Below are 15,475 nucleotides of genomic sequence, written 5' to 3' on the forward strand. Positions count from 1 at the left end.
TTGTTGGGATTTCTGTCCTGCCCAGTTTCCACAGCCAGTAAGTCCCAAAGAAAATCACACAGAGGTCTCCATAAGTTATAAACTGATTGGCCCATTAACTCGGGCTTCTTATTTACTCTTATAACTTATATAGCCCATTATTCTTATCTGTGTTAGCCACATGGCTCAGTACCTTTTTCAGTGGGGCAGATCACATCCTGCTTCTTCACTGGTCTGGGCAGGACTGGGGAGGAATGGGCTTCCTCCTTCCCAGCATTCTCCTCTTCTCATCATCCCACCCCTACTTCCTGTCTGGTTGACCCGCCTATACTTCCTGCCTGACCAATCAGCATTTATTTAAAATATGATTGACAGAATACAGACAATTCTCCTGCACCACCATCTCACTGCTGAGAGGCAGTGCTGGCTCCCTGAGGGTTTTTCACATGCCAGTGGTCAGCTGATAAAGGCCTCCACCTATGCCTGCCCAGGATCAGGCTAAGCAGGAGCAGCAGGGTGGTGGCAGGGGCAGGGGTCTTCTGATAAAAATCTTAAGGGGATGCCAGATCAGAACTGAGTGCAAAGCCACACAGGTTACAACAAGCAGAAGAAGCAGGCACAGTTCTTGGCCAGGAGAGGGAAAGACAAGCACACAGCCACACAGCAGGAGACAGAGACAAAAGAGTTCCTTCATTCAGGCAGTCAACAAAGCCTTGCCTAGCTGGAGCTGTGTGCCAGGTGCTGTTCTAGGCTCCAAGGCCTCTATGATGACCAAGATAGAGCCCCTGCCTTCGTGGAGTGCATATGATAGGGAAGTAACATCTTTTTAATAATAATAATAATAAACACCATGATAAAGGCAGATGCTATGAAAGAAACGGGCTGATAGAAACCCCATGAGAGAGGAAGGGACATTTTCTTAAAAATCAGATAGAAAAGGGCACCTGGAGACTCTGGCATCTGAATTGACACCTGAATGGTGCAGAGGAGCCAGGTAAGGAGCAATCCAGGGGGTGCCCGGAGCATTCGTGCCATAGGAAATGCAAGGGCCCTTTGTCACAGGAATGAACTTGGCATTTCAAGGAAGAGATAAAAGATCAGTGTGGTGGAAGGAGCGGGAGATGGGGCCAATTTGCGTCGTGTCCCGGGGATCATCAAGGGGTTTGGAATTTATCCTGTGAGTAATGAGAATCCACAAGGTGGTTTTAAGCAAGGGAATTGCTTGATCTGAGTTCTGAGAATGTCCCTCCTCTGTGGCCATGGAGTTTTCTAAAACAAACAAGAATGAGCCGATCTTATTTTCTTGGGGATAGATGGGGCTAAGGAGACAGGGAAGACACAGGATTAAGGATTTCAGGATACGTGACAAATCTTGGGTGTTTGATAAAGGTTCTCACGGAGGCGTGGAGATTGGATGATATCAGATTGCTTTATTTCCCCCACATGTTGATACCAGATTACTGTCATAGTGGATGTAGGGTCTTTGGCAGTGTCCCCAGGGCCTTGCCCTGGAGTCTTCCCCAGTTAGACATTTCTACCTGTGAACTGAGGACACGCTCATCAGACACGCAGCCGACATGTGGCTGTCAGGGATGACTAACGCCACAGTTGACAGGCTCAAGACTTACCGTGCTGATCCTCCAAGGGCTGGCATTAGGGGATGAAAGTGGCAACATCCCTGATTGTGTTCAGACTGGGGAACAAACGCACGCGGTGGGACTTTGACGGACGAACTCTCCTGAAAGAAAGCTGGCTAAGGCTGGAGGAGTGAGTACAGGAAGTGGACTGGCTGTGTTCCTCCACATCGGCCTCCTCCCTAGCATGGTGACAAGGTCCCCCGTCTTTGGAAGGGAAACTGTTCCTGTCTGTGAAGTGGAACTGATACTCTCAGGTGTCCAGGGATGGGAATGATGGGGGTGGGGCGTCAAGTAGGGTCTGTGCCTAGAGTGTTTTTGGTACCAGGACCTCAAGGTCTTTTAGAAGTTGTTTCTGTGGAGGACTTAGGGGTTGGCTTAGTCATGCAAGTACTTGCTTTGAAGCGTGAGGGTGGAAATTCAGTTCCTAGAACCCACTTAGAAGCAGTAGGTGTGGCCTATGTACTTGTAATCCCTGCCCTGGGGAGGTAGAGACTGGAGGATCACTGGGGCTTACTGGTCAACTGGGTGATGAACTCTAGGCCAGTGAGAGGCCCTGTGGACAGTATTCCTGGGGAAGATAACTGAAGTTGACCTCTGACTTGACACATTAACCCCTCCCCCACTTGCACAGTTCATACATACTCACAGACATGCACATGCACAAACACAGAGAGACACTGTGGGGGGGGGAGAAGCTGCCTTCCTGCCACTTGGCACTTTTGAAAATTCAGTGGTGACTCGTGTGTGTGTGTGTGTAACCCAGAAACCAAATATAGACATCAGTAGACTGACTAGCGCCATGGCCCCAGGTGTGTCTGCTTCCAGCTTTCCCCATGATTGACACGTGCAGCCTGTGAAGGATCTTGTGTGTTGTACCCTCTCCCTCCCTCTCCCCCTCCCCCCCTCTCTCTCCCTCCCTCCCTCTCTCTCTCTCTCTCTCTCTCTCTCTCTCTGTCTTTCTCTCCCTCTCCCCTCCCTCCCTCAGCTGGTGCAGTTTTAAAGGAAACCCCAGACATCGTTGATCTGTACATATTTAACACGTAGGCTCTGAGAGATAAGGGCTGCTTTTGTTTGTTTAAGTGTGACTACAATGCCATGTTCAGTGTTAAGAAATAAGCATCCTTGGGGTGAGGCGAATTCAGAAGAGCTATTGGCATACAGCCGGCTTTGCAAAGCAAAAACTGGCCCTTCAAGGGACTGGTCCCTAGGACTTGAGACTCACCTGATTCCTTGAAAGGAGGAGGAGGAACTGAAACTTGGGGGCATCCTCTTTACTCTGATTGTTCCTGGGGCACAGCGGTGAGAGTAGGGCCTATTTATAGCCCTAAGTCTAGACATGAGAAGGAGGCGAAGGGAAGGGAATATTCGAGAGGGTTAGGGAGAGGGAGAGAAGAGTAGGAAGGAAAGAGAAACTGAGAGTAGGAAGTGGGCTGTGGACTATCAGGGACAGGCTCTGCTCTCCTGCTTCGGAGGCAACTGTGAGCCCGCCTGTTTCTGTGCAGATCTCTGTGCATCAGGGTGCGTGTACGTGTGTGTGTACATGTTTGTGTGTGCCCACAAGCGAACAGCACTGCCAGGAAAGCAGGAATATGGTGTGAACACTGTCTTGGGTATTTTTCATGGCTTCTTAGTGGATGGTCCAGACAGACATGCTTTGGTTTGCCCACAGTGATGCTGCAGGAGCTGAGCCCACTCATGCACCCCTTTCGTTTCTTTACCTCTGTCTCTTAACCATCTTTCCTCTTTGTGTACCTTGAGTGGCTGCTGAGCAAGTTTCCAGAATGTTCCAGGCATAGGCAACTCGATCTACCCCTCCCAGGAACCCTTCTTGTATGCATAGCAGGTACTTCTAAGCTGGGGGAACCTGGCTCCCCTGGGAATGCAGTGGAGGAAGGTGCCCCCTCACCAAGGTTGCTGGTAGGTAGTTGAGAGGCCAGGCTTACCAGTTTCTCCCTCACCTGAGGAGAACCAGTAACCAGCAACTAGGAAGTCATTGGCTGAGCAAGCATCATCAGGCTATTGGAGTCTAGCTCAGTAATGGAGATGAAGGACAGGGACACAAGAGGACAGGAAGAGCCTTACGAACTGGTTCAGGGTCCAGCCAAGTGCTGCTGTCATTCACAATAATATTCCAATTCAGATGCCATGGCCCTGTCAGAGGCCATGCCAGCAAGGGTAGACACAGATGTCCAGATGGTCGGTCACACTGTGGAATCTGGTCAGACTGTGAGCCTGAGCTATGTGGACATAGCTGACAAGTGTGTGACCCTTGTGACAGGGTGTCTACACTGCTCAAATGCCCCCTCTGTGACTCCTGGAAATCACACAAGGATGCCCGAGTATCTGAGATGCCGAACAGCCTGCTCGGGGCTGCACAGATTAAAGCTGACGGAGGTTGGTGTGAGCCTTATCATACGCTCCACCACCTTGCAAGAGGGGGACTAGCTGTATTGTACTTCTGGAGACTTCTTCAGGCTCTAGATCTTTCTTTTTGAACTGCTGAGTCCCAGCCAGCCCCTTGGCTGCTGGGCAAATTTCCCCAGGGAACTCTCTCTCTGCTGTTTATTGCCTGAGGAGGAAAAGACAGATGTCTTCGGCACTGTAGCCTAGTGGGTGATGTTGGCTTTGTGTCCACCTGGTCCATGTTTCCCTCTCGAGAAAGCAACAGGTTTTTCTCCTTAGGAAACAGATTTTCAACAGGTTGTGACCCCGCCTTCTTCCCCCAGGCCTGCATCCTGCTGGGGAGCCACAGGTCGGTTGATGAGAGCCCTAACTCCACTGTGTCTTTGAACTTTTTGCAGAGCTCTGGAGCTGAGCAGTGGCAAGGATGAGATCTCCCTGTTGGTGGAGCAGGAGTTCTTGAGCCTCACCAAAGAACATCTCATCTTGGTCCAGGAGGGGCCTGGGGAGCTGGCGACACCTATTGTCACTCCCCAGGGGACCCCGGAGCTGGCTCCCTGCTTCCTTGTGCCTCCTCTGGGGGCAGACAGCACTGACTACCCGGGATCCTCTCTAATGGCTGGTGACAAGCTTCAGGAGCAGAAGCTGTCCATGCCCATCATCAGTAGCAGGCAGGACTGTGATTCCACCATGTCTACAGTCACAGGCATCCTGCGTGCCGCCAAGGTCAAGAGTGTCAAGGGAACTAAGGACGAAAGCCATAGCCTGGGTGCCTCTAATTCAGAGATCAGCAAGCTCCTGGCCCAGTTCCCGCTGAAGTCTACCAAAATGTCCAAGGCTCCCGACAACAAGATGGTGCTGGAAGAGACCAAGGTCATTAAAGATTTCCTGCAGAATAGCATGTTCAATGGATCTGGACCCCGGGAGCCCATGGGGTTGGGCCCGTTCCTGCTGCTGCCACCCCCACCCCCTCCTGCACCCCCTGACAAGCCCCCGGAGTTCTCTTCTCCGAAAAGGCAGCTCCCAGTGTTTGCCAAAATCTGCTCCAAGACCGAGGCTGAGCCCACTCTTGAGGGTCACCACTGGATTGGTGAGTGGGCCTGGGAGCAGGGGACGCAAGGGGGTTTCCAGGGAGGAGGGCCTTGATCTGAAAAGCTGATGAAGGCCACGTTACATCTTGGTGCAAAGCAAAACAACACAGCACCTCTCTCTCTCTCTCTCTCTCTCTCTCTCTCTCTCTCTCTCTCTCTCTCTCTCTCCCTCTCTCTTTCTCTGTGTGTGTATGCATACACACATGTGTATGTCTGGAGGCCAGAGGTGTCAGGTGACCTCCCCTGTGTCTCTCCATCTTATTTCCTTAGTAGAGCTTCTCACTTCCCTCACAGGTAGCCTACCGATTCAGCTAGAGGAGCTGGCCAGTGGGCTCCAGAGATCTTTACTCTGCCTTCCCAGGACTAAGATTCCAGCCACACATCATCACATGCAGCTTTTTTTTTTCTTTTTTTTTTCTTTTTGGTTTTTCGAGGCAGGGTTTCTCTGTAGCTTTGGAGCCTGTCCTGGAACTCCCTTTGTAGACCAGGCTGGCCTCAAACTCACAGAGATCCACCTGCCTCTGCCTCCCGAGTGCTGGGATTAAAGGCGTGCGCCACCACCACCAGGCTCACATGCAGCTTTTTATGTAGAGTCTGGGAACCCAAACTCAAGTTCTCAGGCTGCCGTGGCAAGAATCTCACTAACTTAGCCTCTTTCTGGGCCCTGGGAAGGGTGTAATTTCTGACTTTCCTAGGTACCCAGAAGGTGATGGAGGAAGTATTTACCTCATAAGGAAAGGTCTCAGTCTGGGGTCCAGGCTAGGAGAGAAAATTGATTGGCAGCTGAGGGTACTTAACTTCTAATGGAGGCACCCACCCTGCTCATCAGGACTGGTCCACCTCTCTAGGGCTTAAGTTACCCAGGCACAGTTCAAACTGTTGGTCCTGATTTGTTCTCTAGAGGCTTAGCTAAGTGTATTTTCAACCCCTGAACGGGGACTCCACAGTCCTCCCAGGAAACTCTACCCCTCGGAGTGCTCCCTACTCCTCCCTGAGTTTCTGCATTGTGTATGTTCAGACTGAATGACAGAGCCATTTGCCCACAGTCCCCACTTACCAGGAGAATAGATTCTACCCATGACAACCAAAAGAAAGGTCATCCCCGGCTGAAGAGTGAGGGCTAACTGACAGTGCCCGCGTGGAGAGGGCCCAGATCCACTTCTCTGAGGACCAAAAACAAGGTGACCTTCCGGAGTATTCTACATTCTGGAGCCCTTGTGGGACCCCAGGAAATCAGAGCTGAGATGACAAACTGGACTCAGAGCCCAGCAGGCCTGAAGGAGTCACAAGGCTTTGGGGTGATGACGGTGGACATGAAAGACTTGAGCCCCCACCTCCACCCCGAGAGGGAGGGCAATACCTCTCCTTCTAGAGGGGACCCTTCAGGTTCCTTGCCTAGAGGGGCTCCAGGTGATGGGTATCTTGTCTGTCTCTCCTCCCCACACTCATAAGTGCCTTTGTGCACAAACCCATGGGGAAGGTATGCCAGAGGGAGCCTCGTGTGGGGTGAAGGGTGAGAGCATTCGTTAGGGAAAGCACAGGGGTGGCCGATCTGAGGGGGCCTGTGTGTATATCGGTGAGTGTGTTTGTCATGTATGTGTCTGTATAGTTAGGAGGCAGAGGGTAAGATAGGTGTGTGTGTGTGTGTGGTGTGTGTGTGTGTGTGTGAGAGAGAGAGAGAGAGAGAGAGAGAGAGAGAGAGAGAGAGAGAGAGAGAGAGAACCCAGATGTCAGCGGGGTCTTACAGATGTTCAAAGGGCTGACTATAGATGTGTGAGAAGCTGCAAATCTACCAGTCTCTGGGGGGGGGGGGACCTATTATTAGTGGGTATATTATTTCAGCCTTCTAGCTGGGGGCTAAACCCAGCAACCAGAGGAACTCCTGGAAGAGACTCTGGGGACATGTTCTGCTAAAATTGTCCTAGACTTCTAAATTGGTCTTAGCTAGAGCAAGGCTTCCCTTTGCTGGGAAGGTAAGGTCCAGGTTCATGCAGGGGCTCTCAGGGACTGATGGGCTGGGTTTCAGGAGGTCGTTGATATGGTGGAATCATGTCCACTGCCATAGGTAATGACTGAAGCACAGGGCCTAGAACCAGTTGGTACTAGAGTTCCCAGGTGCTCACAGGCTGTCCAGAGCAGCACAGAGCCTTCGCCCTGTACATGGGCTTCTTAGCCACATTCTGTGGAGGTACTCAGAGATAGCCAGTCTGAGGAAAGAGTGCAGGGCAGAGGGCAAAACCCACTTTCTGCTTCTAACAGAGAAATGCCTTAATAATAATGATAATATATGTGAGTATATGTATATATTGTATAGTTTATAATTTATGTGTATACACATTTACAAAGCTCTCTCTCTAGTTCTTGGTCCCAGGAACCCCTCAAATATTCAGCCCATAGATGCTCAAGAGCCTTATACATAATGTCAGAAACCTCTGCACCCCCTCCTACACATTGTAAACCACCTGTAGATTACTGATGCTGCCTAAGCCAATGTAAATGCTGTATAAACGGTGATTACAGCCTCATGTTTAGGGAATGATGACAAGAAATTCTGTGTGTTTTCAGTAAGAATGCAATTCTTACTTAGAATGTTTTGCATCCACTGTTACACACACACACACACACACACACACACACACTCCATTCATGATAACATTGAGGGGAATGTGGATGAGAGCTCCATGGAGGTGTCACAGTGTCCTTCTGGAAGGGATGGATGCTCGGTGTGTTTGCAGTGAGACCTGAGTGGCACCCATCGAGTCCCTTCTGTATAAAGTCATTTATGATGACTCATTTTGTCCCTTCCATGTTTCCTGGTAGTTGTCTGTGGTTTCCCAGGCCTGTAATGCATTCCTGTTGACCCCAATGAGAATCTTACTAAAGCTTCTTTCCTTCCTGGTTGAAGGATCTTCTTAGACCGACGAGATCCCAGTCAGCGTCTTCTCCCATTTTGTCTCTTTGTCACCTCATGGTGCCCATCTGCCTTGTCCTAGAGCTATTTTGGGCACATCTCCCTCTTCCTTGCGTGAGCTCCTGCAGGGCAGCCTGGCTCTGACTCATCACTTTGTCCCCAGTACTTAGGGCAAGGCCTGGTGCTGACGGGAGAGCTGAATTGCCTGTGAGAATCACGGCAGAGGTGAAGTTCGTGATGAGGGCCTAAGCAGCATGGCTCCACTGTGTGTCCTGTAGGGATGTGCGTCTCTTTACCTAGGCCACGTGTTTTCTCATTGCTAAACCACGTCCAAGCTACCTCATGTCCTTAACCTGGCCCTACAGATGGAAAGAAGGAAGGGGGGACGTGGTAGGAGAAGGAAGAGAAGACGGGAGGGAGGAAGGGAAGAATGAAAATGAATGGCAGGCATAGCGGTACACATCTTTAGTCTCAGCACTCAAGGGGCAGAGACAAGTAGATCGCTGGAACCTTAAGGTCTACATAGTGAGTTTGAGGTCAACCAGGGCTACACAATGAGGCCCTGTCTAAAAAAGAAAAAGAAAAGGAAAGGAAAGAAGAAGACATGTGTAGATGGATAGATGAATGGGTAGACAATTGGATAGATGCTAGATGGATAGATGATGGTGGACAGATAGGCAGATGAACAGATAAATGAATAAATGGGTAAGTGACTGGTTAAATAAACCAACGAACAGATGAATGGACTGGCGAGTGACTGGGAAGATGGATGGATAGACAGGTAAATGGACAGATGGAGGATGGATGTGTGGACAAATGGATGGATGGAGGATGGATAGACAGGTAGATGGATGGATGGACGGACGAACGGACGGACGGACGGACGGATGGATGGATAGACAGGTAGATGGATGGATGGATGGATGGATGGATGGATGGATGGATGGATAGACAGATGGATGAGTATGTGGGTGAATGGATCAATGGTCAGATGGATGAGGAGACAGGTGACTGAAGAGGACCTGTATAAGACAGAAAGGTCAGAATGGGCAGCAACCAGAGCAGACTTTAGCATGAACCTAAGGTGTGACTGAGACACACACCCTATTATGACCTGGACCTCAGTATGAGATATGGGCTGCAAGAAATTAATTTACAAGACATATTTGCTTCCCAGAGGCTTTGACTTGGTTTCCCTCTTTCTGTAGAACGAACCCCTGGCACCAAAGAGCTGACCAAAGGTCGAGAGAGCCTCTTTCTCAGCCAATGGCCCCAGAGCCGGAAGGACAGTTGTGGTGAGGAGGGTCACAGTGACTCGATGGGCACCATCTCCATGACTCTGCCAACCAAGAAGCCAGTGTGGCCGGCTGAGAAGAATCTGCTTTATGAGTTCTTTGGGGCCACCAAGAACCCCGGTGGGCAGCTGAGGCTTCGAGGCAAAGTGGATATGGATGGGCTGGATCTGAAGTGTAAGTGGGCCTTCCCTGGGAGGGTACCCAGAAACCATCATAAGTCCAGGCAGGGTACCCAGAAACCATCATAAGTCCAGGCAGGGTACCCGGAAACCATCATAAGTCCAGGCAGGGTACCCGGAAACCATCATAAGTCCAGGCAGGGTACCCGGAAACCATCATAAGTCCAGGCAGGGTACCCGGAAACCATCATAAGTCCAGGCAGGGTACCCAGAAAGTATCATAAGTTCAGGAAGGTTACCCAGAAACTATCATAAGTCCTGGGTGGGTACCCAGAAACCATCATAAGTCCAGACAGGCTACCTCTTTCTGTCCAGGGGCAAGTCACTGTTTACTCTTGGGTATCAGAATTTTTAACTCTGTAAAATGGAGGAAATTATTTTCTCCCAGCATCCCCTAAGGGAATCCAGTTGCTAGAGGAGTGTAATTGGTTTTTAGAGATCCCACAGGCACAAACAATAACTGATGTGGTCTACAGTCCCAACCTGAGATTTATTACAGCTTCTCAGTGTGCCCAGGCCACAGAGAAACCCATGCTTCGTATTCTTTCCATGTTGAGATTATCCAGGGCCTGGCCCATCTTCCTCCCTTTTACCTCACTACGACTGCTTCAGTCATGAAGTCTAAACCCCTTTCCAAACACAAACAGATTAACGCAAAAGGATGCTGCGGAGGGGCGTATTTCTGGTTCCGTTGTCCGTGGATGTCTCTGTAGAAGAGAAAAATCACTAACAATTAAACATAACCTCATGCTTTAGAACTCAGTGTTGTTAGCCCACACTGAACTATCTCATGTTTCTGAATACTCAGGAGAACACCGAGAGCTGGAGAGATGGCTCAGTGGTTAAGGGAGCTGACTGCTCTTCCAAAGGACCGGAGTTCAGTCCCCAGCACCCACTGTGGATGACTTACAAGCTTCAGGAATTCTGACACCTGCCCTTTTTACACACACCCGACACACACATACACATAAAGAAAAATAAAGATTAATCTTTAAAACATCTAGGAAACTATTCCCATGTAGAGACAACAACCTGTACAGAGTTTCTAGCGTTGCTCAGTATCCAGCTCTGGCCGGGGTAGATTTAGCCATTAGAGGGAGACCCTTTGCAACAGCTTTGCGCTTGTTTGCAAGCAGGTGAATCCCAGCCTTAGCCACGTGATTTGCTGCATCCCCTGCTCACCAGCCTCATTTACCAGTGAGTGATAGAGAAGCCATTCCCGCCAAATGAGCAAGCGGCGCACTAGTGATGGTTTCCCGGAGCTAGAAAGCTCCTGGACCTGGACGGACCCTTCTGGCCCTTAAAGGATGTGACACCAAGAGTTTGCATCCCTGGGTGGTTACCGTGCAGCCTCCCCCTGCTGCGGGCACTGAGCTGCCCTCCCCCTGCTGTACTTGCAGTTAACCCACCGACACTGGCACCGGTGCCTGACAAGAACATTAAGTATGCCGGGAATGTGTTCGCCCCACGCTTCACCGCCGCCTTGACCTCGACCACCCTGAACCAGCCTCTCTGGCTCAATCTGAACTGTCCACCTCCACCAGTGTTCTCCAGCCACTCCGCCTTCCCGCAGTATCAGGTAAGCAGGTGGCTCTAGCTCTGCAAAGGAGCCTGCTGTGCCAAGGGCCTTGGGACTCCCCCCCGATGCCATCCCTAACTAGAGGTCACTTTAGAACGAGAGTAGACACTGTCAATCTGTGAACCTCTGCTGTGTGTCCATTGTAACTGCACCGACTCACCACTTGGCATGCGCATTCATGCACACACACAGGCGCGCATGCACACACGCGTACACACTTATGTGCTCACGCACATGCATACCATACATGTGCACATGATCTAGGGACCCTGGCTGGATGGGAGTTAGAAGTGCCACACAAAGGGAGGGTGAAGAACTTGTAGCCAGGTTTGAAATTTTACTCGCAGAGCTTATTTATGCAGGAAAATGTAGTTTCTTCATTTTGTCCGTTTAACTTAATATCCCTTAAGAGCCATGGCCCACTTGGTAGAAGGAACAAAGAATCAAATAAATGTCCACTCTCGTTTAAGCCTTTGTCCGATCCAATAACTTAACAGTCCCCTTAGGTAGTACTCCGTGTTTTCAGGAGAGGCGCTCAGCATCAAAGATTATCCCAGCTTCGGCTCCCATCCCTGGCTCTTCTCCACGGGGGCTCAGCCCTGCCAATCCAGGGCTTTGGCCATTTGCTGACCTGGCCCTGTCTGGAAAGGGGAACTGGAGGACAAATTTGGGTCACTCTTAACTTGTCTTCCATCACATCCCTTCTATTGGAGCCAGTGCCTTTTCTTTGTTCACACCAGAACAAGAAGTATTTGATGGCTTAGACATCCTAAGTAGGTGGGGAGCCTCTCTACTCTAGGAGCTCCCTGAGCTGGTGCCCCTTCATCTCCATTGCAAAGAGCTTAGCAAAGGACCTGTCTCTGTTTTGTTTTCAACTTTTTCAGGAAGCATGAGTCTCCACTTGTTTCTCCCTCTACAGGTACAAAACGCCTTGCACTTCAGGGCGAGGTGGAGATCACCCAGGGGCAATTGCAGGACATCATCTTCCCATTAGTAACAACATCCTCACACAGGCTCGAGAGAGGCATCCGGGTCATTAATTCATGGCTTCCTTCACTGGCCTTCTCAGCCCCTTGCAATTTGGGGCTTGCCTAATCCCCGTTCATTTATTCACCTCCTCATTGGCTGGCTCATTCTTATTTATTTATTCAGTTTTCTTGAGTAATCTTAAAGACTTCTGCTCTGTGGTTACTTTAGGCTGAGCCCTGCGTCAGGTGAGGGCACTCAAAGGTGAAGAGACTTGGAGTCCAGTGTAAGTTCAGGAGCAAATCAAAGGCCAGGGGGATACACTTGACCTCCAAATCAGAGACAACTGCATGCATGCTTTCCCACAGTGGGAAGTCACTCTCGCTGATCGCACGTACCGAGCGTGGTGTCAGGCTGCGCAGCCGTGCTCCACTGACTTGGCTTTCCGAGAGAGTAAGGTTTCAATATATTTTTCTGAGCATCAAATCTGTCCTGTGTCTTCAGAGACACTGACGTTAATATTGTAGTGCTGACTGACTTTCCTACAGAAGGAGGGAAACTGAGTCAGCAGCTTTGGATGGCAAATGAGTAGAGAGTACTTTCTTGTCGATCACGTGGTGTGTTTTTCTGTAACACACACTGAAAGTTCAGCTCAGTTTAGTGTCTCAGCAAGCTGTATTCCCAGGCACATTCTGCATTCTCTAACTGCTGCTTATTCTGGCCTTTCTGCTTTATGTATCCATCTCTCAGTCCACTTGACTACTCATCCATATTCCCATCCATTCATTCACATCCTATTCCTCTACTTATTTATCCTTACCCATCCATCCATCCACCTATTCATCCATCCATCTACTTATTCATCTATCCATCTACCTACCTATCCATCAACCCATCCATCCATCCATCCATCCATCCATCCATCTATCCATCCATCCATCAACCCATCCATCAACCCATCCATTCACCCATCAACCCATCCATCAACCCATCCATTCACCCATCCAACCAACCATCCATCCATCCATCCATCCATCCATCCATCCATCCATCCATCCATCTACTTATTCATCTATCCATCCACCCACCCATCCATCAACCTATCCATCCATCCATCCATCCATCCATCCATCCATCCACCCATCCATTCACCCATCCAACCAACCATCTACTTATTCATCTATCCATCCATCCACCCACCCATCCATCAACCCATCCATCCATCCATCTACCCACCCATCCACCAACCCATCCATTCACCCATCCAACCATCCATCCATCAACCCATGTATCCATCCATCCATCCATCCATCCATCCATCCATCCACTTCTGCAAAGAAGTAATGCCCTGGCCTGGCTAGAAGGACCTACTAGATTTTGTGAGACAGTTCAGGCAGTAAATGGGCCCGACCAAAGATGGCCAAGAAGGAGCTGACTCTCCTAGATGGTGGCTAAAGACAGCATCTCTGCCTTCTTGTGGTGTCTCAGAATCTCCTAGTGCTCGCTTTGAGCCAACTGATCAGGAGGCCTGATAGAGTAGAGAGAAGGCAGATCTGGAAGCCAGAAGATGGGTGAGAGGGCTCTGCAGCATCTTCACTGCGTGGCCTTGGCAAGTGCCTTAACTGCCCCAGTTTGTAGGAGAACCGGGCTTATCATAATTACAGCAGCCGCAGAAACTGATTTGGTTGTAAGGATTAATTGAGCCCCAGAACAGGGAAGGACTCTTAAAATCTCCAGGGTGACACAGATGTTCATTGCATTAATATGCAGCTCCAAGAAAAGGGGGTCAGGGAGTTCAGTAGACCTTAAGGGGGCAGAGAGAACAGGGGACTAGTCTATCATGGTCTGTTCCACACAGGGCCTAAGGAATAAAGATGAGGCCCCAAATCCAATTTACTCAGAGCTCCATGGTGGAGAGACTCAGAGATAGGAAGACAAGGTCCCTAACACGGAGGAGCACGAGCATCTTGAGATGAAGACGGGAAGCCATGTGGGGAAAGGCCATGGCCTCAAGCGAAGAGGAGTCAATGCTTATTCGCCCTTACTCGCTCATGATTTTACAAAGCTGCAATTCTAATAACCGCAGACATCCCTAGAGTCAGGCAGTCTTTCTCATACTAATGAACGAGGCAGCGTCTTTTACAAGGAGGCAGCAGGGCTGGCCAGCTGTATGCCCTCCAGTGGCCCCAGCGTGGCCTAGTACAGAACAGGTGGTGGTGGTGGGTGGCTGCCTGGTGTTGGCAGTCCTGGAAGAAGGGGCAGTTAAGCTTGTGAGCAGTGTTCAAAGGAAACAGCAGTCAAGGGGCCTGCAGCTCACCAAGGGCTGGAATGAGTAAGGTCATCCCTTTGGGAAGACTTCTCAGACTACTTTCATTTCAGGGTGGGGTGGGAGGGACCGGGCTAGGTCACGATGGGTGAGTGAGGCTGAACTGGTTGCAGAACTTCAAGCAATAGGTCATGAGGCTGGTGGGGAGACTGGCTTCAGGCCGGGACTGGTAGAAGTTGGAGGGGCCAAGACAGGAAGGTCTCAAGTGTCAATGCTTAGTGACAGAGGAAGGGTAGGGCTCTCTGATAGGAAGTGTGAGTCTCAGAGACCTGGAAGCTGGAACAAGAGGAGCTGGGAGGCTTTTGAGGTAACTCCAAATCAGAGATCCTGGAGCCCTTCATGAGGAGCTAAGGGGTATCATCAGGAGCATGGTGTCCACCATTGCCATTTTGGTGATTGACACAAACCAAGCTCAGAGCAGAAGTAACACTTTGGGATGAAGAATGCTCTGGAAAGAGGTCCCAGACTGAGAGGTGCACTGACTTTGAGCATCATGCTAGGTGCAGGGTGTCCAGATGTTTAGTGTCTCTCGGCCACACGGGATGACGATGAGTTGCCTCGAGCGACACGTTAAATCTAGGCATGTACAACCCATGGCTCATGGGTTGCAAGAGCAAGCATGCTTACTTTACATGGCATTTTGACAAGTCATTGTCATCTGTGATGTCCTAGGATCAGTCTGTCAAGTTATAAAATAGTTGCAAACCAATCTTACAATAATGTTTTAAGTAAGCTTACAATTTTGTGTTAGACTGCATTCCTGGCTCCTAGTTCCCATGTGGGAACATGCAGGGCTAGGGTTAGACCCCCTTGTGATGTAGGTAACAACTGGGTGGTCAGTTGGAGGGACATGGGTGGCCCATCCTCTGTAACATTTCTGCTAGGTCTGTGAGTTTTGTATCTGTTTGGACACGTGGATATCCCAGGCTCCACCCTTGGGCTAAGCTGCTAAAGCTCCTAGAGGGAGGGGCCAGTGGGGGGGATGATGGACAGACCTAACATTTACAGAGTCCTTACTATGTGCCCAGGTGCTTTTTCAGCTCTTTGTTGGCATTCCTTTATTTATCTTCCTGCTTACCATCACCATGAGCAAAAGATACACACAGGCCCCT

General features: G+C 50.0%; 1 protein-coding gene across 1 annotated transcript in view; it reads left to right on the forward strand.

The window, feature by feature from the left end:
• The window catches only part of C11H1orf94 (chromosome 11 C1orf94 homolog), a 45,878-nt gene that overhangs the window by 16,203 nt on the left and 14,200 nt on the right, over positions 1-15,475 (forward strand). Inside the window, exons 2-4 of the mRNA XM_057785500.1 lie at positions 4,418-5,106; positions 9,227-9,487; positions 10,893-11,071. Of these exons, the coding sequence (XP_057641483.1) occupies positions 4,418-5,106; positions 9,227-9,487; positions 10,893-11,071 (1,129 nt within the window). The remainder of the gene's footprint in view (positions 1-4,417; positions 5,107-9,226; positions 9,488-10,892; positions 11,072-15,475) is intronic.

The sequence above is a fragment of the Chionomys nivalis genome, chromosome 11 (genome assembly GCF_950005125.1).
Source record: "Chionomys nivalis chromosome 11, mChiNiv1.1, whole genome shotgun sequence".
NCBI classification, from domain to species: Eukaryota; Metazoa; Chordata; class Mammalia; order Rodentia; family Cricetidae; genus Chionomys; species Chionomys nivalis.